The 27,403-nt window shown below is 33.7% G+C and overlaps 1 protein-coding gene across 1 annotated transcript; it reads right to left on the minus strand.

The window, feature by feature from the left end:
* Positions 1-23: 23 nt before the first annotated feature.
* Positions 24-26,985, minus strand: LOC135849323 (tubulin alpha-1C chain-like). Its single transcript, XM_065369705.1, has 7 exons — positions 26,806-26,985; positions 12,199-12,421; positions 11,811-12,112; positions 4,786-5,025; positions 4,204-4,394; positions 3,997-4,093; positions 24-722 (listed from the first exon to the last, which is right to left on the minus strand). Exons 1-7 carry the CDS (start codon positions 26,806-26,808, stop codon positions 429-431), a joined length of 1,350 nt encoding a protein of 449 aa, XP_065225777.1. The 5' UTR covers positions 26,809-26,985; the 3' UTR covers positions 24-428.
* Positions 26,986-27,403: the final 418 nt, after the last annotated feature.

Here is a 27,403-nt window from a genome sequence, read left to right on the forward strand (position 1 = left end):
GGTCATTGAAAATAAGCACAAAGTTGTAGGCAACTAAACGTTTATTCATCAATTAAAATACTTCGCTTAATAGCTGAATTGATTTGGTACATTGCGATATCTCTACTCTTGAACCTACGTACGTATATTGCAATTTTTCGTATAGTATTAGTACAATCAACAGAGAGAGAGAAAAAAATACAGTAATGAGAGCTACGAGCTACTACGTGGTGTGACTTACAAAGAAATTAAAAAAATACGTCTTATTAAAATAAAAATATCAAAGTTATAAAATATTTAAAAAATCAAATTAAAAAAAAACAAAAAAATAAAAACACTCAACGTATGTATATATAAATTAGTTAAACTGATTTGAAAGTCTCATAAATTAATGTCACAGTGTTACAGTGTGATAATGTACAACAAAAAAGTATAAATGCGTCACGTTTTTAATACTCATCTCTGTCTTCGTCACCGTCCACAGAATCGGAGGCTACTTCTTCGTAATCTTTTTCCAGAGCTGCTAGATCTTCGCGAGCTTCGCTGAATTCTCCTTCTTCCATACCTTCTCCAACGTACCAATGTACGAAAGCTCGTTTAGCGTACATTAAATCGAATTTGTGGTCTAATCTGGCCCAAGCTTCGGCTATAGCTGTGGTGTTTGAGAGCATGCAGACTGCTCTTTGGACTTTGGCTAAGTCGCCTCCGGGTACTACCGTCGGAGGTTGGTAGTTGATACCGACCTGTAAAATAATGCAGATGTTTTGTTTAAAATAATCTGTTACTTTTTTCAGTAACTATACATTTACAGTCCAGCTGTAAGAAGTGTTCTGGAAATTCGAATTTGGCTGACTTTTTTGTAGTCCAAAAAATTGATTTGTTTTTTGTACTCGTATACATATGGGTATGGGTCTAAAAAGTTGGAAAATAGGTACGTATTTTGTGTATCGAAATGAGTTTAAATTTCTCGAGAATTGAACAAATTTCAATGAAAATATATTTTGAGCATTTGAGTCATGATTTTTGAGATTTTTGAGATTTTTGAACCAAAAAAAAGTAATACGACATGTCAAAATGAGTTTAAATTTTACAATAAATTGAAATATTTCGACAAAAATGTACTTCGGGCATTTTAAAAAAATATTGAGCTCCAAAATCGAGCCACGATTTTCAGGATTTTTTGAATGAAGGGTCATGTGACCCATCAAAATGGGTTAAAATTTTCGCATATCATCGAAAATTATTTTAAACCGTTTTGGAGAATTTTGAGGCCAAAATAAGATCATAATTTTCGGGATGTTTGAAAATATGTCAAGTGAACTATCAAAATGGCTTCAAATTTCAGCAGATAGGTAATCAAAAACTTCCACGAATATTTTTTTGAGCATTTTTGAATAGGTATATAATGTAGGTACTTTATTTGTGAGCCCCATAATCGGATAATGACTTTTGGGATTTTTTTTTTTTAAAGGGTCATGTGGCCTCCTAAAATGGGTTGAAATTTCAGCAAAATGGCAATAATTTTTGAAAAAAAATTTCCCCCAAAAATCGGGCGATAATTTTTAGGATTTTTGAAAAAAGAACCATATGATCCTAATTCATAAAAAATGATCGAAATGGCAGAAAATCCAAAGTTTCCATCAAAAATTGTTCTGAACAGTTTTAGAGAATTTTTAGGCCAAAATAAGTAGATAGGAAGGAACATGATTTTCAGCCCAGTTCAGGACGTTTGAAAAAGGTGTTCTATGACCCGCAAATGATCAAAAAAATTGCTATCAAAATTTTTTTGAGCAATTTTGAAACATTTCAGTTCAAATTAGGTGAAAATTTTCTAAGGTTTTTGAAAAAGGTCGCCTGCAACTTATCAAAATGGGTCAAAATTTCAGCAAAAAATCCCAAATTTTTATCAAAATTTTTTTCATGATGAGTTTTTAAGAATGGAGTCGTGATTTTTAGGACTGCTGGGAAAAGTGTTAATTTCTGCAAAAAATTACAAATTTTTTTCCATGAGGAGTTTTGAAGAATGCAGTTGTGTTATAATTTCTGCAAAAAATTGCATATTTCTATCAAATTTTTCTAAGCAGATTCCTATAAAAATTTAGAGTACAGAATTGGTCAAGTTTTTCGAGGTTTTTGAAAATGTTAGTCATGTAACTTTTTACAATGGGTTACAATTCTAGCAAAAAATTGAAAATTTCCACTAAAAAAATACCTTTTTTTGGGGTATTTATTTTTCAACATTTTTTAGGTTCAGATCGGGTCACGATTTTTGACAAAAAGGTCATGTGGTCGATCAAAATGGCTTAAAATTTTAGCAGAACATCAAAAATCCATTTTTAAAATTTTTTTGGGGCAGTTTTGGAGAATTTTAAGGCTAAAATGAGACCATGATTAGGTATCGAGACGTTTAAAAAGTTGTTATTCGACCCTTATACATAAGTTAAAATTTTAGCAGGTAATCACAAATTTCTATTAATTTTTTAAAGAAGTTTTGATTTTGAAACATTTTGAGTTCAAACAGGTAAAGATTTTCATAGTTTTGAAGAAAGTGTCACGTAATTAAGTAATATTTTCATCATGAGCACTTGAGCAGTTTTGAAGAATTTTTAGACCAAAATGAAGGTCATCATTTTTGAGACTTTTTAAGAAGGTTTCATGCCACCTATCATGATGACTTGAAAATTTCATCAAAAAAATCACAAATTTCCACCAAAACTTTTTTGAGCAGTTTTGAAACATTTTAAAGCGTAAAATTCGTCAAGATTTTCGGGATTTTTGAAAAGTGTGGTATGCAAATTTCAGCAGAAAATCAAAAATTTTCATCAATTTTTTCGAGCAGTTTTGAACAATGTTGATGCCAAAATTGGGTCATGATTTTTGAGATTCTTAAAAAAGTGTCATGGGACCTATCAAAATGGGTTAAAATTTTGCGAGAAATTGAAATATTTTGACAAGAATATATTTTAGCATTTTATAAACCCCAAAAATTGGGTTATGATTTTTGAGATTCTCAAAAAAGTGTCATTTGACCTATCAAAATGGGTTAAAATTTTGCGAGAAATTAAAATACGAGTATTTTGACAAGAATATATTTTGACACCCCAAAAATTGGGTTATGATTTTTGAAAAAAGGGTATGTGATATGTCAAAATGGGTCAAGGTTTCAGCAGAACATCAAAAATTTCTGTAAAATTTTTTTTTGAGCATTTCTGGAAAATTTTAAGGCTAAAATGAGATTATGATTTTCGGGACGTTTGAAAAAAAATGTTTTACGACCTATTAAAATGGCTCAAAATTTAATTACCTATAGATAATTAAAAATTCATATCAAAACTGTTTTTGAGCAGTTTCGAAACATTTTGAGCTCAAAATAGGTAAAAGTTTTCTGAGTTCTCGAAAAAAGTGACCTATCAAAATGGGTTAACATTTCAGCAGAACATTAAAAATTTTCTACAAAATTTTTCTTCAGCAGTTTGAAGAATTTTGAGGCCAAAGTGAGATCGTGATTCTCGCAATTTAAAGAAAAATGCAATTCATTCATGGGTCGTGCTCAAAGGTTATGGTGGGCGACCTAAGGTCTCGAGCCTTAATTCGGCTGAGGGCCCCCCCTAAGGGAATAGAGGCCCCAGGGCCCAGGTGCAGGGGTGTGATAAACAGACTGCACTATATAAAGAAAAAAATTTCCATTCACCCTCTATGAAGCCTCTTAAAACTTGGAAGGGCCACTTAAAATGTGTGGGTGGTCGCAGGCCTCCGAGTGTGCTGAGCACGCCCCTGAATCCAATTATAATAGGTACCTATCTGTTTTTAACTTCTCTTAGAAATGTAATAAGTAAAGAACATTCGGAGTGAAGGGAATGCTCAGTGCTAACCTGTAAACTATTTTTTTTCTACGCTCTCCAATCCCCTCTAATTAGACCAATATTTACAAAAAGCCTCCTGAAATTTTTGGGTCTCAAAAAAGTTATTTTGACACTTCTTGCTAGTTGGACTGTAAACTATTAAAATTATTCGTACTTTGAAACCAGTTGGACACCAATCTACAAACTGAATCGTTCTTTTTGTCTTAATATTTGCAATAGCTGCGTTTACGTCTTTAGGAACTACATCTCCTCTGCACACACAAAAAAAAAACATTGTTAAAAAATAATTATAAATAGGTATTATGACCAGACCTAAAATTTGTAAGAGTAAAAGAATGATCAGAATTAGATAGGTACGAACCTGTAAAGCATACAGCAAGCCATATACTTTCCTCTACGAGGATCACATTTCACCATCTGATTTTGAGGCTCGAAACAAGCTGTAGTTATGTCAGCCACTGTCATTTGTTCGTGATAAGCTTTTTCAGCCGAAACAACCGGAGCATAGGTTGCCAACGGGAAGTGAATTCTTGGATAAGGAACTAAATTCGTCTACAGAAAAAAAAATTGGAATTAATAATAGCCTATATATTAACTGGACAATCGATAACTAAAAGCAGCTGTGTTGGTTTTCCAATTATGCATTTTTAAAAATTGAAGTTCTAAATGCTTTAAATTATTTAATAAGTAGATAAATATTGTTCTTTTCACTTTGGGTAAAATGGGTCAAAATATTTCAAAACAAGTAATAATATTGTGAGAATACTTTATAAAATACCAGTATACTTAATTTCACAGCTACCCACTAATTTTCTATTTTGTTTGTGTTTCAGATGCATCTCTCTATATAATTTATGTTTTAAAAACACGACACATTCGGTATCATAATACTACATTAATAATGCATCTCCCTCTCCCAGTTAAATAGGAATTATTTACAAACCTGGAATTCTGTTAAATCGACATTAAGTGCTCCATCGAAACGCAACGAAGCTGTAATAGAAGATACTATTTGACCGATTAAACGGTTTAAATTTGTGTACGTCGGTCGCTCTATATCTAAATTACGACGACAAATGTCATAAATAGCTTCATTATCGACCATGAAAGCACAATCGGAATGTTCTAGAGTAGTGTGAGTGGTCAGGATTGAATTGTAGGGTTCAACTACTGCTGTGGATACCTTTGAAAAATTGCAAGTAAATCGTGAAACAAACATATGTACATTTTTTTTTAGTGTATCATTTGGGTGGTAACATTTATCTAATGATTAAGATTTTTAATCAGCTTAAGTGTATAGGTAGGTAGGTAACAGTACTTCGTCATTAAAATTGATCTTCGGTTTATTTTTCTGAAGAGGAAGAACTAATGAATTGGGAGGGGGGGCGAATCAATAATTATGTACAGATTATTTACAGAGGGATTCTAAATATGAGATAGGTACTTATGTGTCTCAACTACTCAAACGTGAATATTTCACACTTATCGCTTTGAGATTCGCAAACCTGAAATTCTGTCAAGTCAACGTTCAATGCACCGTCAAATCTTAAAGATGCTGTAATCGATGATAATACTTGACTAATTAAACGATTTAGATTCGTGTACGTAGGTCTTTCGATGTCTAAATTTCTACAGCAAATATCGTATATTGCTTCGTTGTCGACGATAAAAGCACATTCGCAGTGGTCTATCGTCGTATGTGTTGTAAGTATCGAATTGTATGGTTCTACAACGGCTGTAGAGACCTTGTAAAGTAAATAAATATCACGTTATTCTATATCTAGTTAGTGTAGTAAATATCAGCCCAAATGATACACAATTTTTTTTTGAATTAATGAGGTTGGTTAACTTAGCATTACATTCTTTAAAAAAATAAGCAATCTAAAATGGAAAATATTTTCGTAAATTGAATTCGAATTCGACCACTTGACGAAACTGCCTATCAACCAATGAGTAGGCAACTCCATTTACTTGCATCGATTTCTATTCCTTCATTTGAAGGCAATCAAACCGAAAAGACCTATAGGACAAAAAGTCTCAGAAAGATTCATTTCGACAATTGTGATTTTTATTCCACCTCCTTTCCTCCAATCACCAGATGCTTTCATACCAAAAATTAGGATTTTCAAATTGATTTGAAAACAGTTTTGGATCCTGTAGAATTGATTTTCCTATCTCTACACGAAAAAGCTTTTAAAAATTCTTGGCTCAAGTTTATTTTTCTTACCTACCTTGACTAAAATCACATTTGAAAAATCACTGTAAATCAACAAAACATGACAAAATTTCAGTAAAAATGGTAGAAAATGCATAAAAAAGTAAAGATCAACAAAATCTGACAGAAGTTTTGTAAAATTTGCCATTCAACTTTGGAACCCACTTTTTTAAAACACTTAAAAAAGCTGCAAATCACCAAAAAGTGATGAAGTAAAATTTCATTGGTCTTGATTTGAATTTTGAGCAGTTTTTGATAATTTTGTATTGTTATTACATTATTTTCATTTTTTCATACATTTTGAAAAAAAAAACTTTGCATTATTTGGTCATCTTCTGATTGTTTTATTGCTCATTTTTGGTGTTTTTACAGCATCTAAAATGTTTTCAACACTTTTTAATGATTTTTTGGCTAATACTAAAATTTTCTTACAATGTGGTAATTTTCAGTGATTTTTGAGGTTTTTGTCTGGAGTTTTTCATTTTTATTTTCACATTTGAAAGCGGCTCGCAATTTTTTGCTTTTTTGCCATTTCTGACAAATTTTTCTAAAATTTCATGTACAGTACACTCTCGATAACTCGAAACTCTTTTAACTCGAAAACCTCTATTAGCCGAATCAATCTCCATTCCCCTTGAAATCTCCGTAACACTCAATGTTAACTTTACTCGGATATGTCGAAATTGACTATACAAACCAGTCGTAACTCGAAGCTAAAATTTCGCTGAAAATAGCGAGAAAGCCTCTATAACTCGAATATTTTTCAATTCTTACTTCTATCTTTCATGCACTTAAATATCTCAGTTGTAACTCCAAGCTAAACTTTTGCCAAAACTAGTGAGAAAGCCTCTTTAAGTCGTATGTTGTCTGGCGTTTACCTCTATAACTCGAATATTTCAATTCATACTTCTATCTTTTATGCACTTACATATCTCTCAAGTCATTCATTTCGTAAAACCTCTATAACTCGAAAGCTCTCAAAATCTTACCTGCATAACTCGAAACTGATTATCTCGAAAACTTCTATGTATAAGCCGAATGCACGGCCATTCCCCTTGGATTTCGAGTTATCGAGAGTGTACTGTACCTGATTTAACAATTTTTACATCATCATAATAAGTTTTCAACACTTTTTCAAGCATTTTTGGTAGATTTTGGCAAAATTTCTTATGAATTTGCTAATTTTTTTAGTGATTATTCGCTTTTGACAATTTTCACATCATTTTAACACATTTTCAAAACTTTTTCATACATTTTTGCCAAATTTAGCCAAATTTTCATGTTTCTTTTGGCACTTAATTTTGCATGATTTAAAATTTAAATATTTTTAAATTTCATTTTAATGGGTTTTCAACACTTTTTTTAAATTCATTTTAAGCAACTTTCATTGAAGATTTAGCATGTTTTTGTAATTTTCAGAAATTTTAGTGCTTTTTCTTGAGTGTCTTTACCCACGAAAAAAATTATTGCCTGCTTTATGCAAAGCAATAAATAAAATGCTTACTCTCGGCATAATTAAGTACTCACACTCATGCTACATTAACACCTTAGCACCAGTCATCAAGAAAAATGGAGACGTTCGTCTCTGCCTTGATGCTGACGAACTTAATAAATTTCTAGTCAATGTTTTAACCGAGCGAAATACAATTGTAAGCATGCTCTATGACAATGCTGGTGATACATTTTTCTGTACCCTCGATTTTATTGCCAGATTTTGGCAACTCGAGCTTAACTTAGAATCACAAAAATTTACTGCCTTCCAAGTTGAGCAGCAAGTGTATGAATTCACAAGGCTTCCTAACGGCCTAAAAATTTCATCAGGTGAATTTGTACACATGATTAATCAAGTGATCGATAACAATTGGAGGGAATTACGAAATACGTCGATGATACCCGAACAACAATGACCATGCTAATTTCGATGTGAATGTCGACCCATCCACATCCGTCACTTTTGAATGCCACATGTCGATGTGAATTTCGACCCTGTGTCAAGCTAATTGTCGATGTAATTGTCGACTGATGTTGATCTACATTCGCGTCAACAATTACATGGGGCATCCAAAAGTGACGGATGTGGATGGATCGACATTCACAACAAAATTTATGTCGACCTCCTGCAGTCCTGCTTCCTTAAGTTATAGAATATGAGTTTAAAATTTTTAATTTTTTTCCCCAAAAATTATTTCCTCTGATGTGGCTATTGCTAGTGCTGAAAACAGCATCGATGCAAAGTCCACTTCCGAAGAAGTACAGATGAAAAGTCTGTATAATCAAGAAGTTCAACAGAAATCCCTTAAGGTGCACCGGGGGAATTCCGAATTCGGGGTAAGTCAGAAAAACTGCTCTAGCTCTTAGAGGCTTATATCTGCCGAAGCGCTACCCAGGGGTAACTTGAGGGTACTACCCCTACTTCATCACAGCATAAAAAATTTCGCGACCCAGTTTCATTTTACAGGCTTTTCATTGGTACATTTTTAGTTGCTGTTTTGAATTTGATTTCAAATTGTAATCAGTGTTTTTCAAACTGCTTTTTACCTCAGAAGAAATGATCAGTAAAAGTGATATTATAAGTGAAAGTATTCCTAAAACAATAATGTAAAACCCCAAGTATTCAATTTTTGTTAATTTTCAATTATTCATTACTTATATCACTTTTTCTGACTTACCCCCTAAATTAGTGCTATGGGGTAAGTCAGAAAAGTGAACATTGATAATTAGGATTCGACTTCATCGATGTGTAATACGTAGAATAATATGTTTTCGAGGTCGTAGAATCCAAATCTGGAGTTACTTTTTTTGTAGGAGTAGGGGGTGAGGCGCGGGAAGGGGGCAATTCTAAATTTTTCGTACATTATTGTGTAATATGTCGATTGATATGTTTTCGAGGTCGTAGAATCCGAATCTGCAGTTATTTTTTTTGTAGGAGTGGGGGGGGGGGGGTGAGGCGTGGGGAGAGGGAAAATTTCGAATTTTTCGTACATTATTGTGTAATATGTCGAATAATATGTTTTCGAAATCGTAGAATCCGAATTTGGAGTAATTTTTTTTGTAGGAGTGGAGGGTGAGGCGTGGGGAAAGGGAAAATTTCAAATTTCTCCTACATTATCGTGTTATATGTCGAATAATATATTTTCGAGGTCGTAGAATTCGAATCCGGAGTCATTTTTTATGGTGAAGGTGGAAGGTGAGTCGTAGGTTCGCATGGGTGGGGCCCTCTCCCCAAACGGTGATACTTGAATAGCACTCGACCCTAAAAACTAGCTCAAGATTCGAATTCTGCGACCTTGAACACATATCAACCAACATGTTACACAATATTATAGGCAAAATTTGAAATTTCTCCTCTCCTCTTGCCTCGCCTCATACCCCTGCGAAAAAATAACCCCAGATTGGAATTATACGACCTCAAAAACATATCAATCGACATATTACACATTAATATAGGCAAAATTTGTAATTTACTGTCTCTCCCCTTGACTCACCTCCCACCCCTACAAAAAAAATATCTCCAGATTCGAATTCTACGACCTCGAGAACATATTATTCAACATATTACAGGATAGTGTAGGAAAAATTTGATATATTACCTCTCCCCACGCCTCACTTCCCTCTTCTACAAAAAAATAACTCCAGATTCGAATTCTACGACCTAGAAAATATATTATTCGACATATAACACGATAATGTAGGAGAAATTTGAAATTTTCCCTTTCCCCACGCCTCACCCCCCACTCCTACAAAAAAAAATACTCCAAATTCGGATTCTACGATTTCGAAAACATATTATTCGGCATATTACACAATAATGTAGGAAAAATTCGAAATTTTCCCTCTCCCCACGCCTCACTCCCCACTCCTACAAAAAAATAACTGCAGATTCGGATTCTACGACCTTGAAAACATATTAATCGACATATTACACAATAATGTACGAAAAATTTGGAATTGCCCCCTCCCCACGCCTCACCCCCCACTCCTACAAAAAAAATAACTCCAGATTTGGATTCTACGACCTCGAAAACATGTTATTCGACACATTGCGCATCGATCAGGGTCGAATCCTAATAATACCAATTAATTTTGTAGATTTTCTGACTTACCCCAAAGTGGGGTAAGTCAGAACAAGTTACATTTTATTCGATTGTGCGAAAGCTACTACGACAATCGCGCTGAAATTTTTACCATAGGTTAAGAACCCTTATGGGAACCTACATACCAAATTTCAGCCATAATTGGTTCATTAGTACGAGAGTGACAGCTGATCAAAGTTGAAATTGTGAAAAAACGTTCTGACTTCCCCCGGTGCACCTTATATCAAAGATGGTGCAATACTTTATCTGCGAGTACTAAACTAATCCATTTTCATGTCTTCATGTCGATGTTAATGTTGATGTGAAATTCAACATCAACAAATACATCCACAATATCAACATCATATCATCTACATCTCCAAACTGCGGAAAAGTGAATAATTTCATCAATTCCCTAAAAAATTTGTTTTCCACATTGAACAAGATCATATTTTTGAATGTTTACTAAAATTTTAAACACTAAAACAGAAATTTTAATTCTGAAAAATTGGTCGACATAGTTGTAGATGTGAATTTCGAGCATCAAATTTTACATCTACATGTCGAGATGGCATGTCGAGGTATCAGAAATAATGAGAAAATGTCGAAAATTTTCATTTACCTGGCTTTTGTATGGACAGAAGATTCCTACTAAATAATTAATTGATCACTTTTCCATCATATGTTGGAAAAAAACGTAGTCTATGTAAATGTCGACGTCTACAATTGTTGTGCGGGTATTAAAATTGTATCAGGAACAAGTTTCAAAGAGACCATAAGAAGACTCAAAAAAGTTTTCCATCTAATAAGAGAGCACAGTTTAAAACTGAATCCTACAAAGATGCAATTCTTCAGAAATTTTGACAAATTTTGCCAAAATTTCATTACTCTGTTTTTTTTTTTGCAATTGTTCCAAAAAAGTAAGATTTATATCACTATGACAGATTTTTGTTTAACATTTTGAAAAAGAATTTTTTTTTTGAACACAAAATGGCGAGATTTTTTGGAAAATTTAACCAAAAAGAACAGCAAGGTCTTTTTTTTGCAAATTTTGTCCAAAAAACAGAACTTTTTGATGACCTTGATTTGAAAAAAAATATTTTTTGACCGTTATTATATTGTTTTATACACTTTTTTGACATTTTTTCAGGCATTTTTGGTCAATTTTACCCAAAGTTCGTGGGGGGGGGGGTAGGTTACATTACTTTAACTGTTAATTCAACCTTTTTCCTGTATGTTTGGCAAATTTTACAGAAATTTCATCACTTTTTGGCAATTTTTAGTGATTTTAATGCATTCTTGATGAGGTTTTGCGCAAAATCCTATGTTGATACTTATTTAAATCAAAAAGTAAAATGACATCAAAATAATTGTATTAAAAAAAGTCTTTTTTTTTTGATAATTTGGGGGCTTCATAGAACTTGATGTACTGCTCTTTTTCGACGATGAGCTATACTTCTACAATACTTAGATAAATACTGGATGAAAAACTCAAAATACTCTTGACCATTAGAAGCATTCCATTTTTCATAGGAGCCCACCCGGGGCTATTGCCCTTTTTGCCATGTAGGCACCTATTAATGACCTATTTTTTGCCTAAATGAATTTCTCCCTACTTCGCTTCGTTAACCAACCCAAAAATTTATTTTAAAACTAGGTACTATACGAAGAATTAAATACTTGAGGCGCCGGATAAATGGAAAACTCCAATTTGCTTTTCTTGCCATAATCCACCGACAACCTTTCCATCAGCAAAGACGTGAATCCAGAACCGGTGCCACCTCCGAACGAGTGAAACACCAAGAAACCTTGAAGACCGGTACATTGATCGGAAAGTTTCCTTATTCTATCAAGGACAATGTCGACAATTTCTTTTCCAATAGTGTAATGACCTCTGGCGTAATTATTCGCAGCATCTTCTTTACCAGTAATCAGTTGTTCGGGATGGAACAACTGTTTATACGTTCCAGTTCGAACTTCATCTGAAGAAAATGATCTCGAATTGAAAATATTGTGTATCTATTAACCTACAGAGTACAGATTGTATAAACGAGAAATGCCAACATACCGACTACAGTGGGTTCCAAGTCGACGAATACGGCTCTTGGTACGTGCTTTCCGGATCCAGTTTCACTGAAAAACGTATTAAAACTGTCATCGCCGCATCCTACAGTTTTATCTGAAGGCATCTGACCGTCGGGTTGAATTCCATGTTCTAAACAGTATAGTTCCCAGCATGCATTGCCAATTTGCACGCCAGCTTGGCCAATATGTACAGAAATGCATTCTCTCTGAAAGAAGAAAACATAAAAAATCGTATAAATCAAATGAATAATTTACATCGTCTCACAATAAGTAAACGTGCTTCATCGATGAAAAATTCTTTGTGTAGTTTTCTTAAGGTATAATATGTATTTAAAAATAACTGCTGAGTAATTACAGCATCTGCGATAATGATTCATTGTTTCGGCTAAATCATTAATTGGTGATTTTTCCAACGCAGGTATAGATTAACCCAAGTGAATCAAGAAAATGTTAAGGTTGATTTAAGGGGAAATTTAAATTCATTAAAGAACCAAATGACATCAGCCGATCACCAGACCAAATCGAAATCCTATAGGTAGGTATATACGAAAAACAATCGCTTGACAAAATTGCAGTCATTATCGTGCGTTCGTGTGATTGAAAATGAAAGCAATGTACTTTTCTGTAATCAATTCGTTTCTGTAACGAATACCTATACATTTGGATCTTGGATCTGTACAAATCATCGAAATCATTAAAATGCAACTTTAATTACTGCTAGAGGATATAGATAGCCGATTTTTAATTTGTATAGGTATCGAGTACCTATACCTATCTCACTGAAATCAAATGATCATGTGTGGTCTTTTAATGAAAAGATCTTTAAACAAGAGCTCAATTTGCACAATCTAGAAAATGTTTTGTCTCGCAAGAATACATACAAAGATTTACTCAAGTTTTTTTTTTTTTTTTTTTTTTGATAAATCCTGGCCAGCCATAGATTAATTTTCCTGGCTTCAAAATCGTATCAGCCGAAAGCAGAGAGAATTTCGCATCTTTTGAACACCGTTATTCTTAAAAAATAAATCACATCAATTTTTTTCCAAAAAATGACCATTTTTGAATTTAAAAAATCCAAAAAAGGCCATTCAAAAATAAATATTAAAATTTCACCAAATTGACCCAGAAAACTAAAAGTTGATATTATATACCCCATTTTCAACCAGCCAAATTGATTAGAAACGATGTCGAACCGTTTTGAGAGAACTTTTTGCCAAATTCTGGCAAAATGGTGAGATTTGGACAACATTTGGAAAAATAATGCCTTTTTAAATTTTGGCACAAAGCGAGACGTTGACGTTTCTAGCAAAAAACATCGCTCTTACCAATTTTTGGCCAAAAAAAGGGGACCTTTTTCGAAATTTTCAGCAAAAAAATGAGATTTATTAGTAATTTTTGGTAAAAAAACGAAAGCTTTAAGTAATTTTTTGGTAAAAAGCAAGCCTTTGACAATTTAGCAAAGAACAAAACTTTTCGAGAAAAAAATAAAAATTTCTATCCATTTTTGAATAAATGCAAGTTTTTGACAATGTTACCTATAGCAAAAGACAGAGGTTTTTTGGCAACTTCAGCCAAAATAATGAAACTGTAGGCAAATTTTTGGAAAAAAGTGAAAATCTTTGGCAATTTTAAGCAAACAGCAAGACATTGAAAACTTTAGCAAAAGTAGATCTTTCATGCAATTTATGGCTATAATAAATGTGAGATTTCGACATTTTTTTTGGCAATTTCAAGGTTAAAAGCCAGACTTTTTGACAATTTTTGGAAAAAATCGAAAATTTCAAGCAGTTTTCAGCAAAAAGGAGACTTTTTGGCAACTTTGACAGAAGTCGAGACTTCTTAGTATTTTAGTCAAAAGCAACATTTTGTCAATTTTAGCAGAAGGAAGGTTCTTTTTTATAGCAATTTTCAGCCAAAAACTGGAGCTTAATGGAAATTTTTAGTGAAAAGTGAAAATTTTTGGCAGTTTTTAACATAATTGGCAACAAATAAGTGAGACTCTCCAATACCTACCAAATGAGCTATCGACCAACTCCCTAGCCTCAAGGGGGGTGGCGCTACGACCCCTCAAAGTGACGTGATTTCAATAATTTTACATTTTATGATTTTAGACTTGTAACCTGTTCTAATTGATAAAATGAAGTCAAACTTGGGAAATGGGATTCTTTTGAGAGTTAAAGTTGACCTCTGGAGTGGGGAGGGTCAAAGTTGAAAATTACAGAAAGGTCGTTTTTTTGGAGGGGCATAACATGACCTCAAATGGATGAAAAGGGTCCAAAATCATACCATCGGACAGTACTCTATCTGTGATCAACATATCCAAATTTCAGCTTACTAGGTCATCCCCACCCCATTTAAAGCGGAATTAAGCTAAAAATCCCCTTATTTTGCCCCTATTTTCGGGTTTTTCCACCTCAAAAGGAGTAGGGATGACCTAGGTAGCTGAAATTTGGATATGTTGATCATAGATAGAGTACTGTCCGATGGTATGATTTTGGACCCTTTTCATCCATTTGAGGTCATGTTATGCCCCTCCAAAAAAATGACCTTTCTGTAATTTTCAACTTTGACCCTCCCAACTCCAGAGGTCAACTCTAACTCTCAAAAGAATCCCATTTCCCAAGTTTGACTTCATTTTATCAATTAGAACAGGTTACAAGTCTAAAATCATAAAATGTAAAGTTATTGAAATCACGTCACTTTGAGGGGTCGTAGCGCCACCCCCCTTGAGGCTAGGGAGTTGGTCGATAGCTCATTTGATAGGTATTGGGGAGGAGCTGAAATGATCACTGGGCTCATTTTACTCAAAATCCAATATTTCAGGAGTTCTCGATGAAAAACTGATTTTGGGAGGCTTTGATCCACTGTGGGGGGGGGGGGTTAGCTCGTGGAGTAGGGGCGGGGACTTTTAGTATGTTGTTCAGCACACCACCCTACACAATATTCACCAAAAAAACCTTTGTTTGCAATTATGTTTGGGTTCGCCCATTTTTTTCTGCTATTTGACTGGGCTAAAGCGGTAATTTTTTGAATAAAACGAGATTTGACTTTTAAGCAAACATTTTTTCTCTTTTTTTAGTGATTTTTTTCTCAAGAAGTTGGATCTACGATACCTACATTTGAAAAAATTAAAGTTTTGAACACGAATATGACGTCAGATTTTTGATTGGACCTCATTATCTAAGTATTTGTTAGATTTTTACCTATTTAGGGAGGTTCTGAGGGCCATGGGTGGGGTCAAGTTGAAAAACTAAGGCTATATTCGTGTTCATTCGTGTTCAGTGATATCAAAAACGTACTATTTCATGTGTCATCACGAATGAAACTATTTTTTAAAATTTTTACCCACTTTGGGGAGATGCTGGGGTTCGTGGATGGGTCCAATCAAAAATCTGACGTCATAATCGTGTTCAGCGTCATCAAAAACATACTATTTCATGTGTCGCACGAACAAAACACTTTTTTGAACTTTTACCCCATTTGGGGAGGTGCTGGGGGCTGTGGATGAAGTCCACTCAAAAATCTGACAACATATTCGTGTCCAGCGTCATCGAAAACATACAAGTCGATATATCACATGCCCCAGATTTTTTTTGAAAGTTTTGCCCAAATTTGGGGGAGGGGGTGCCCCCCGCTATTAGAAGATTCTATCTCGAAAATAAAATATTTCAAAAAAACATCAAAAGGTACCTACATTTATGGAAATTTTTTCAGAATTTTAAATGGTATAGCCCCCTCTTACAGCGCCATTTTGAAATTTGAGAATTTCAAAATACTTACTTAAAAAGTTCAAAATGCGATTCCCTTTCGAACTGAGAAATTGGTTTTGATTATTGAACACGCTCATATGTGTTAAAATTCATTTCGACAGATTTTGAGACATTTTTTAAGGAATTGAGATTCCCAAAAAATTGTTGGAAGATCTAAAGCTGTCAACTCGTCATGCATGTTGAAATTGGAGTATAAAGTAAATTTTACCTTTGCAACTTCCTTAAGTAAAATTTTGAGGAAATTTCAACATTTAAAAATTTGCTGCAGACTCCAGAATTGCTCAAAACAGTTCGAAACCGTCTCTATTCAATTTGGGAGAGTCGAAAATAGGGTGCATACCAAATTTCAGCTTTCTACTTCAACTTGGTAACATTTCGATTTAACAATTTTTTTTGCCCCAAATTCGATTCATAAAAATTTACTAAAAATCTAAAAATGCACTTCAGCCCTGGAAGTGCTGGCTGATGAGTTATGAAGCATTTTTGCATGTTCTTTCGATTTAGTCCTCCCTCACAAATTATTATCCAATTTACCCAAATTCCTACTCGGCTCTCAATTTTAAGGTGGTAACTTTAGGATAGGTGGTCAGGTCACATTTGGGCACCTTTACCTCATAGTCCTGCCCTCTTTTCCCAATAAACGAAGATATTCTTGGGATGTATTGTAATTTTTCACCTTGAAAAGGAAGATAAAACATCAATGACAAATTTTAATGTAGCCTATCTATTATATTTGAAAATCGAGCCTCAAAAGTAACCAGCTGTTTTCATACCTTAAGAAAATTTGAATTTCTTGTAGTAAATTTAGGCTACGTCGTACCTACTGCATTATGAAAATCACACGCTCGTGTTTGTTAAATAGAATATGGCAACGATTTACCCAACTTTATAAGTAATGTAATGTTATTCCTGCATGCAATCGTTTTCAGAAACTATTTCACCTAGTTTTTCCCCTTTGATAAAACTTTTACATTTTTTCATTTTATTTTAAGTAAATGACAAGCCTCGAAATAGGAATTAGGAACATTCGCTGTGGGCTGCGGATGAAATATGAAGGTTCGTGAGTTGACATCGAGAGGGTAGGATTTCTTCACTGTAAACAAATTTCAATTTTAATCCGTTAATCACGAAGGTCATACGTACCTACGTGATGAATCATTTTTGAAACGAGAAAGAGTGGAAAAAAAACAGTAAGTAGGTATCCAAATGCTATCTCGTTACTGCGGTAAGTAAGTAGTAATAAGTATCGAAAGAATTAATAACATTGTTACGGTTAGAGAACATCCTACTTCACCTTTGACTTAATCGGGTGTAACTCGAAACAAAGGATGTTACCACCTATAATATAGTACCTACCTAGTTTGAAAACACGAGTACCTAGTAATGACACTGTACTTAATATACAAATCACAACAACCGTTTCTTATTCCAAGAATATTCAGGGCGTGAAAGGGAAATTATCAATTCAACCGGAACTAAACATTTAACAAATTAAAGGATTTTACGTAAATCGATCTACCGATTTTCCAAAATCATCACGAACGCTGTACCTAGGTACGTTTTTCATCGAGCATCTGCCTGTGTCCGGTGACAGGAAATATCTGTCGTCTGTCGTTTAAGTTCTACGTTGACATGGTTTTTATAGGTAGATTTAATGATGAGTTGAAGCAGAAAAGAATGATCATCGAGTAGAAAACATCGAGTTGAGATTGATGAATAGGTACCTACCTGCCTGCCTGTGAGAGATACGATGCTTCGAAATCATCATAAATTGACTTTATACAGAGGATGAAAATTTAGAAAATGGGAATTAAATTGAATCATTCTCATCGATTCAATTTAATTCCCATTTTAGTGCACTTTTTCATGTTTTTAGGAAACACAAAAAACTGATTTATTCAAAAACCAAACATTTTTGAAAAAAAAAACTTTCAGTCATTAAAAGAGAACCACAAAAAACGATTTTTAGAGCAATTGTGAAAAAAATTTGCACGTTTAAATATCAAATGTGTTTGATGTTTTTTTGCAAAGCAATAAATTTTCCAAAAATTGATCAAATTTCAAGTTTTTTGAAAAAATTTAATTTTTGCTCTCAACACGCTGATGCGATGTTGCCAAACACCACATTCTCGGCACTTTCGCGAATACAATGAATACCTATCGGTGAAAAGTGAAAATCGTCAAAAGTGGGCTTAATTAGTCCGTTTTCTATTCTCACCGATTCAATCAAAGGAACTCATTAGTCATTAGCAGTGATGGATCTGAAGAAAAAGGCCTATACAAGTTGGGATTTTTAATCACCCTCCAGCAGGTACTTTATTCTGCTTTTGTAGGCAAATTATGACAAGAAAAAAAGGGCCTTAATGAAATTCACCTATATGGCTAAAAAAAAGATTCACTCGCAAATCTGACAAAAAAAATGTGTTTTTTCCAAAATTTTTATTAGCGAGCAGAATTTTTTGCAATTTTGACAAACCAGTGTACAGTTTATTGACAATTTTATTTAAAAAAACACCTAATTTTTGTTTGAAACTTTGACAAAAAAGCAAAACTTTTTAGAAAATTTGACCAGAGGAAAGTTTTTTTTTTTGGAAAACTTCAGGTAAAAATACCTACTTATGAGAGTTTTTGAGATTTTTGGTAAAAAAAAAGAACAAAAATTGTTTTGATTTGAAATTTTGACCAAAAAAAAGTGTTTTTTACCAACAAAAAGGAAGAACTTTTAAAGGCCATAGAAAGGATTTCTGCAATTTTGGCAAAAAACAAGACCTTCTTGACAATCATTGCAGGAAAAAGCGGAATTTTTTTGACAATTTTGATAAAACATGCGCATTTTTTACAATTTTTACAAAAAAAAAACAGATTTTTAATACTTTCTGTAATTTTTGGCAAAAAAGGAAGAATTTCTGGAAATTTTGACCAAAAAAGAGATTTTTTGCAATTAAAAAAAGAAAAATTTTTTTGACAATTTTGGTAAAGAAAAACAGGCTATCTGGCAATTTTGACAAAGAAAAAGTATTTTTGCAACAAAAAAGCACGATAAATTAGAAATTTTGGCCAAAAAAGTTTATTTGCAAATTTTGCAAAAAATTAGGTAGGTAATATTTTTTTGTAATTTTTACAGAGAAAGAAAAGATCTTAAAAACCAAGATTTTTGACAAAAAAAAAAGATTTACCTATTTTGCAGTTTTAGCAAAAAAAAAACTTTCTGGCAATTTTAATTTACGTAGGTACCTACTTAGTTGTAAAATAAGGGTCATTCCATGTCAATTCGACCAAAAAAATGCGATTTTGAAAGTCATGTCTTTCGATTTCTCTCAATTTTTTTTTACAATATCTACCCACCCAGTAGATAAGAAACCCGCAATCAGTTTGGTCCCAGCCCCCTCAGGGGGAGGGGTGGGGGGCTTCCATTATTTCCACATGGTCTTGAGGTAAGTACTTACTCAACTTCAGCAGCGTATTCCTCCAAAACTATGATACTTTGATCATAACTGATTTCACAGTTCGAAAGGGTACAGAATTTTGAACTTTTTAACCATTTTGAAATTTTTAAAATTTGAAAAGTTGAACTTTCAAACTGAAAGTTCAAATTTCAAAATAGCGCTCTAAGCGGGAGCTACCATTTAAAATTCTGAAAAAATTTCCATAGATGCACCTTTTGATGCTTTTTTGAAATATTCAAGTTTCGAGATGGGATTTTTTAATGGTGGGGGAGCACCCCCGCCCCCAATTTGGGGCAAAACTTTCAAAAAAGAATCTGGGGCATGTGATACATTGAATTGTACGTTTTCGGTAACGCTGAACACGAATATGACGTTAGATTTTAGATTGGATCACATCCACGGCCTCCAGCACCTCCCCAAATGGGGTAAAAGTTCAAAAAAGTGTTTTTTTCGTACGACATATCAAATAGTATGTTTTTGGTGACGCTGAACACGAATATGACGTCAGATTTTTGGTTGGACCCCATCTACGGCCTCCAACCATTTTTTTTAACTTTTACCAATTGGGGGAGGTTCTGGGAGCCATGGGTGAGGTCAATTTGAAAAACTACGGCTACATTCGTGTTCAGCGATATCGAAAACATACTATTTCATGTGTCACACGATTGAAACCATTTTTTTTTAGGTTACATTCTCTTGGGGAGGTGCTGGGGGCCGTGGATGGGTTCAACAACACATATTATAATTAAAAAGGGCCCATTTTACCAAGTAGATCCATCTGCTCGACATTAGTCAAATTTACATAAATTTTTTTTCCAAAAAAATCTGAAAATCTTACCTATCAGTAAGAAAATAAAAACTGATAAGAAAATATTTTGACAGGTGACAGGTGTTTCGATTTCAAATCAAAATCCCTCACAAGGAAACCTCACGAAGTGCAGCAACCAATTTCATCCCATTTTTTTCAAAATTTAGAGAATCCTTGGAGTGGACAACCATGAAATTTAGCTATAGGCTACGAGTCCCACAGCAGTCTAAAAGGTCTCAAAATTTCGATTTTTGGACAATTTCCTCAATTAAACAAAAATGAGCACATGTGCTTAATTGTAAAAATATGGTGATTCCTAGGACAAACAATCAAGCGTTAAAAACTCATAAGACCCATTTAGATATTTTTTGGGCCCCAAAAATTTTCGAAAAATTTACCAAAAATGGTCGAAAAATAATATAATTGAGTGACCACAACTCTGAGAATTATTTTTTCTCATCGTGAGTCCAGTTTCATAGAGTTTCTAGGTACAATTTCGTGTCTATGCATTCAGAAATTATTTTTTAAGCTCAAATTTTTCAAAAAATATTATTTCCCAAAAATCATTGATAAATGTGATTAAGCAGCTGCAACTCCGGAAATCATCTTTTCTAGTCACAAATCGAGTTTCTTGGAATTTGAGTGCAATTTCCTATTCTGTGCAACCGAAATGGCACTTTTAGGGCCCTGCATTTTCAAAAAATCACTCAAAAATGCTCGAGAAATGCTATTGAGCTGTTACACAAAATGATTCAAGAAGTGTATGGAACGTCCCAGCGCAGTTTGAGGAAAGCATCGTCATCATAATTAAAACGACTATTACGAAGTAGGTAGGTACCTATAATACGAAAAGAATCATTAATAAATTAACCCTATTAAACGTCTATGATACAGAGATTATCACATTAGAGTAAGTACCTACTTCACATTTGCAGTAATTAATTTTGCGATGAACTCGTGCTCATTATAATAGCCGGCATTGGCAAAAAAGCCGGCAGATTACCAGTCTCTGAGTCAATTACCTATGTTTATAATAAATTATGCTTTATGAGAATAAGCTATAGTGCTACACTTCGCAGAAACTTTGTTCTATTTCAGTTATTTCTTCTCTGTGAGTAATACACTTTTTAAAATTAAAAAAAAATGTTATGGGCGTGATTCACATTCATATGTGTGATCGAATGCTGGAGCCTTGAATAAAGTTGAATTATATCGTACATAGGTTTGTTGTGTTTTTGTGGTTTACCATACACAGTTTTCGATTTCGTGTTGTAATTTTTTCCCCATTTTATTCGTTCTCAATGAAGATTTTAAACAGCGAGTATGTTTTATTGATTGTTCATAATAAGTACCAGTCTACCAAACGTTCGAACGAAACAATTTACACTATAGGTACAGAGAAAGAAAAACCAACAACTTGATACAACGACGACGACGAATTCTCTTTATAGCCAAGAATGGCAATTCGTCAACTCGACGTGCTCAGTCAAGCAAAAACAAAACCAAAGATTTCAATGCTGCAGCTGTGAGCTGTGTTCGAAATGACGGAAAGATTTTATTCAAGATTTACTCGCAGTCTACGTAAACAATTTAAACATCGATCGAGATACTATATTTTTCAGAAGTAACGTACCTAATAATGGCCGGAAGACGAAGCAGCCTGGGTTTATAGTTTTAGTTAATTGTTTCGTGATTCGAAGTACCTACACTTATAGCCTACAACATCTCAGGTGTATATTTTTTCAAATGACCTAGGCCTGTATTACGCCAGATCCGACAGTCTGCGAAGAACTCAAGATACGAGAACATCAACGATTCGTCGATGAATCTCGATAATTTTACGTTTGCGGACCGCAGAAGCAGACCACAGTAATTAAGCTGGCTGTGTTAGATTAAAAAAATATTAAAAGATGCACGTTCTTTTTTTCGTATGTAGGTATACAATATAGTTGGACGTTCACCCTTCACCGCTACCGCCACCATCTGCATTGAGGATAAAACAATGTACACGTACGTCCACGTCTAGGTAGGTACTATGAAATTACCAATTCTAGAACCTAATCATATTTCACTAAGAATGATACGTCACTATGCAGGTGAAGTGAAGACCCACGGCTGGCTTCGTTTTTATCATAATAGCCGTGAAATTCAATTCATATAATTGCACTTCGCGTAAATAAAAATTACTGTTGGAAACGAAAACCCATTGCATTTCCTTTCGGCTTGGAACACGTTGGAATAAATATTTTTATCCGATCTTTATGACAGTTCAAACACGTAAACCGACGATGAAGAATAAGAAATACATGATTCACGTGTATAATTAAACGTACCAAAAATTACAGTGGCGTCACGCTCGAATAAGGATGTACCACGTATTATGATTAATTAGTGCAAAATTAGCCGGGTAAATATTTCGTAGTATTTTTTTCTATTTTGTCATAGGTCCCCCATCTACATTTGCTACTCTATGGAATATCTCATGGTTTATTTAAATCCAATGGAAGATTTTTTTTTTTTTTTTTTTTGGAAAATCTTGGGCGACTGAAGAATGCAGCGATGGAGATGACCCGATGGTGTAGTCTCATCTAGATGATAATAGACCATGTCGGTAATAACCTGCCGGAACGAATTACTTCGCTCCTTCGAAAAACGTACACAATATCTGGGATCTGCTGTCTTGTGTCTGCTGGTAACTGTTAAATTGTACAAGATGCTTGGCCAACAGTCACGATTTTTCTTCGACAATATGTTCTACATAACAATGAATACAATTTGTCATCTGCGGATGTATGCTAAGGTATAATGGGAATAATCGATGACAAGGTAAAGGAACCATACCTCACTTTTGGCGATATTTTTTTGAAAAATCTACCTACTTATTTAGAATGAGTCGTGTGAAAAGTTCCATGAAGATTAATTGATTCTATATTTACGGTAGCTTAACGATTAAGTATGATGAAGGTGTTGAATGATGTGAGTAAGGTTGAGAAATATCTGCCAGATACGTGGATTTTCATACTTGGATAAAGTGTGACGTATAGGTTCATATCTGCTATATTTTGTACTTTAATGGTAGGTAAGAGATCTGGTTTGGATATTTTTATTGATTTTTTTTGCAGTATTTTTGAAAAACGTGCGAACCAACTTTGGATCTTTCATTCCTACCGACGTGATTCGTTGCTGATGTTACACGATTCAAAGTGATTCATTTAAAAACATCAGTTTATTTTTCCACGAATTAGTCTCGCCAATTACAGCTGATTATAAAACATTTTTGATGCGATTAAAATGCATTTTTCTGTGTAAAAAGTCCATAAAAATATGAAACGAGTTATATGTACCTCTACCTACCTACTTAATTCAAATCCAGAATGCACTATACCTACCAACTAAAAATTTATTCCTGCTTTAGCTCGGATCTGAGGAAGCTGATTAGCTGATCTTATACTCGAGATACAATGTGTAAGTACAATACGTTTGAATTTTTTATTTTTAGAAAGAAACGTATAATTTGTGATACTATTTTGAAGAAAAATGATCATGGTTCAAAAATATAGGTACAGGTACCTACTGTCGAAATAAAGAACCAAGTCGAGTGTACAAGTGTGAAATTATACGTATACCTCGCCTATCATCTGCTAAGCTAGGTACCTACGTGATAACAGCTGATTCGTTATTTCCGAGAATAATGTTCAACGTTTCCGCAGAATGGAGCAGGGCAATAATGAATAGGCGATTTTCAAGCCAATTTATAATTTTAGGAAGTGGGTTATGCGCTATTTTTTTTTGCGACCTACTAATAACTTTTTTTTAGGATAGTGTTCGTTACTTTGTTTATTTATTTTTTGGTGTTGGGAGTTTCCTTTGAGGTGATGGTTTTGAAAAAAGACCTTATAACAACCTCCAAGGCTTTGTTGCAAGTTATAGGTATACAAAGATAAACCCTGAGAATGGAATTATTTCACTGCCTGGAAAGCCAATTCAACATTTTTCTCTTGAATGTGTTTAGAAAACTGAAGAATTGTGCATAAAATTAAAAATTTTTCCATCGATAAATTGGTTTCTTGAGAAAAATTGTTCCAACAAAATAATTGAGGAGGAACGATTTTTATGGCTTGCAATTTTTCATTGTGAATTTTCGAGTATTTCATTTTTTTAAAGTTTTGTTCTTGGGACATTTTGAGATGAAATTATGAAGTTCAATTCACAAGGGAACCTGTCGAGGTGTCTACCTTTGATTTGAACAGAATTGCGAGTTTTTGGAAAGAACATAACCTAGAACCTTCATAACCAAAATTTCATCTGCCCAAATTGATTTTTCGATTTTTGGTGAATTTTTGAAAATTAGTTCTGAAATAGAAAATTTAAAAAATCAAAACTTTTCTGTTCGTGGGTAAATCTTTGGAATGAGAAAAAATGATTGCATCATACCTAAAAGTAACCTCCCGAATCAGAACTCCCAATTTTGAGGCATTCTAGAGCCTGCAGCAAGATTTTTTGATTTTTTCAGAATCTCAAAATTTCTCTAGAAGGCGTGGAAATCTATTTGAGCAGCTAACAGTCGAGATGGGGCTTATCTTTAACCTAAGTGAAGGATGTAATCACATTTGAGCTGATTTCCGCGGAGACACCTCAAATGCGTTTTTTTTGGCCACGATATTTTTTATGGTAACGTAAAAAATTCAGAAAATCAAAACTTATCTGATCGTGGGGAAATTTTTGTAATTCGCTAAAATGACCGAATCTTGTCTAATAGTAACCTCTCAAATCAGAATTTCCCAATTTCGAGTTATTGAAGAGCCTCCAGCAAGATTTTCCATTTTTTTTCCTAAATTTTAAAATTTTTCCAGAAAGCAAAAAAATAAATTTGGGCACTTAAAAATCCAATTGTGGCTTGTAATCGACCTACAGCTCGATTTTTAGATGTTCAAAATCATTTTTATGCCTCCTGGAAAAATTTTCAAATTCTGGAAAAATCTAAAATCGCGCTGGAGGGTCCAGAAAGACCAGAAATGATGGAATTCAGTTCGAGTAAGCTGACGTTAGTTTCAGGACTAATTTCTATCATTTTTACTGCATAAGTATACATTTTTTTAAAAAAACACACAATTTGTCAAAAATGGTCAATTTTGAGTTTTGAAAAATTTGTAAAATTTTGGTTATGGGAGTTTCAGATCATGCTCCTTCCAAAAATTGCAATTCCGTTCCTCAAGAAGTTCCCTCGTCAGATCGGTCGTTGGTGGTGAAATTTGATTTTTTTTCTCACAATAATGGACTTTTCAGAAAAAATTGAATTTGAAGTCTGAGCCTACGAAAAAAATGGAAGTATAATCAGATGTGAAGAGAGTGTGATTCACTTTTTCTTTGAGGCTTTTTGTTTCTGGAACATGTTCAGTTAAAGTTGAAAAGTGTAGCTCAAGTCAATTGTTCTAGGTGAAAACATTGTTTTTTTTTTAAATTTCTTTGTCACAAAAATAAATTTTTGAGCAAATTGAGAATTCTGCGAAAAAAAATGAAGAGAAAAAAATTGTACAGCATGAAATCTTCTTTGAGTGGAGTGTAATTTATGGGGCTTCGTTGTTGAAGCATTTTGAACAGGAATAGTAAAGTTCAACTCTGATAAATTGATGAAAAATTCGATTTTTTTCAGTTTCTTCATCATAAAAATCACCTTCAGAGAAATACCAAAAATGGAGAGAAAAGAAATAATAGACCACGAAACTTTCAAATAATGAAATGTGATTCATTTTTTTATGAGAGTTTGTTCGATCTTGAAGCATTTTGAGCAGAAATGATCAATTTCTATGTTTGGATCGATTGCTCGGTTGTTTTTTTGAAGTGCAAATATCATTTTTTCAGATTCTCTATAGGTATCCTAAAAATCAATTATTGAAAAAAAAAGTCAGGGCTATTTGAAAAAATGAAAAGAAACAAAATTTTACAGAACTTTTTCTTATAGTTTAAGTAGGAAAAATTAGCATTATTCTTGGAAAATGAAAACATTTGGGGGGGGGCTACTTGAATGTTTCAACTTTATAAAATTTTTACTTATGATTTGTTCAAGAAATGAATTATGTTGTGCAGATGTTTCAGTTTGAAAAAAATCCTTACATTTTCAGTTGAAATTACATCGTTTTGTATAAATTTCAAATTAGGTAACTACCTATGTGCATTGTAGACATTTTCGTAATTTTTTATGAATGCGTAGTATTTTGAACACCAATTTCAAATTTTTTGAATATCGAGGGGGATTTTTTCCCTCAAATGCTACATAAAAATGTGCTACAGATGTACCTAGGCCTACGATGAGGAATCAAGCCATTCTCCAAGATTTATCCATCAAAAACATTCCAGTTCCAAACCATTACCTATTAAACTAAAACCTACATTATTTTAAAAATCACAAAATTCACCAGAAGTATCAGGTAAATTTCCAAGAAGTTGATCAGAACTCATTAGTGATTGATCTGTTAAAGAAAAAAGTTCTATATTCGCACGAAAAAAAAAACAACACCTAAATATTAATCGATGGCATATTTTGAAATAATGTTTTAAAAACTCACCATTTTGTCAAATAATTCGCTACGTACAACTTTATAATTCACACCCGAAACGTAAGTAAAATTTTCGTGACACCGACTCACGTGAACGCCAAAGAACAACCGACCTCAACAAATGTAACCGATTCTTATGGCTAACGCGGAGTGATATCACAGTCTATGGAACTATAACGATAATCGAGTCTTTATAACTATAAAAAACCCTGTGCGGTAGCGTATAAAATACCACGAGGCACGGGGTACCCCTGATTCCGTTTATGTTAACCGGAGAGAGCGGTGGGCGAATATGTGAATCTTATACTCGTATAGTTGAAAATTACTCAGGTACATGTACCCTTTAAATATGCCCAATCCTCGTGTACTTAACGTAGGTACGTATACGAGTGTATTCGCCTTGTACCGATGTAAATCAATGACCTTTATCAATGCGTGTTCATATCAGAGGCATTTATTATCGCTTAATTTCGGATACTACTTCCTTTTGGTTGAAAAGCTTTCCAAGTGCCGACAGTTCTAAGAAATGCATTTCCTAGTTTTTAATAATTTCAAGTACCTCTACTGACTACTTCATCAGCGAGGCTTTCCTGGTGGCTTTTCCTAC

This window comes from Planococcus citri, chromosome 5 (genome assembly GCF_950023065.1).
Source record: "Planococcus citri chromosome 5, ihPlaCitr1.1, whole genome shotgun sequence".
Taxonomy (NCBI): domain Eukaryota; kingdom Metazoa; phylum Arthropoda; class Insecta; order Hemiptera; family Pseudococcidae; genus Planococcus; species Planococcus citri.

Excerpts from the sequence above, each read along its gene's own strand:
- LOC135849323 (XM_065369705.1), bottom strand. Across the intron at positions 12,113-12,198 it reads CTTGGAACCCACTGTAGTCG|ATGAAGTTCGAACTGGAACG; the intron begins GTATGTTGGCAT and ends CATTTTCTTCAG. Across the intron at positions 723-3,996 it reads GGTGTCCAACTGGTTTCAAA|GTCGGTATCAACTACCAACC; the intron begins GTACGAATAATT and ends ATTATTTTACAG.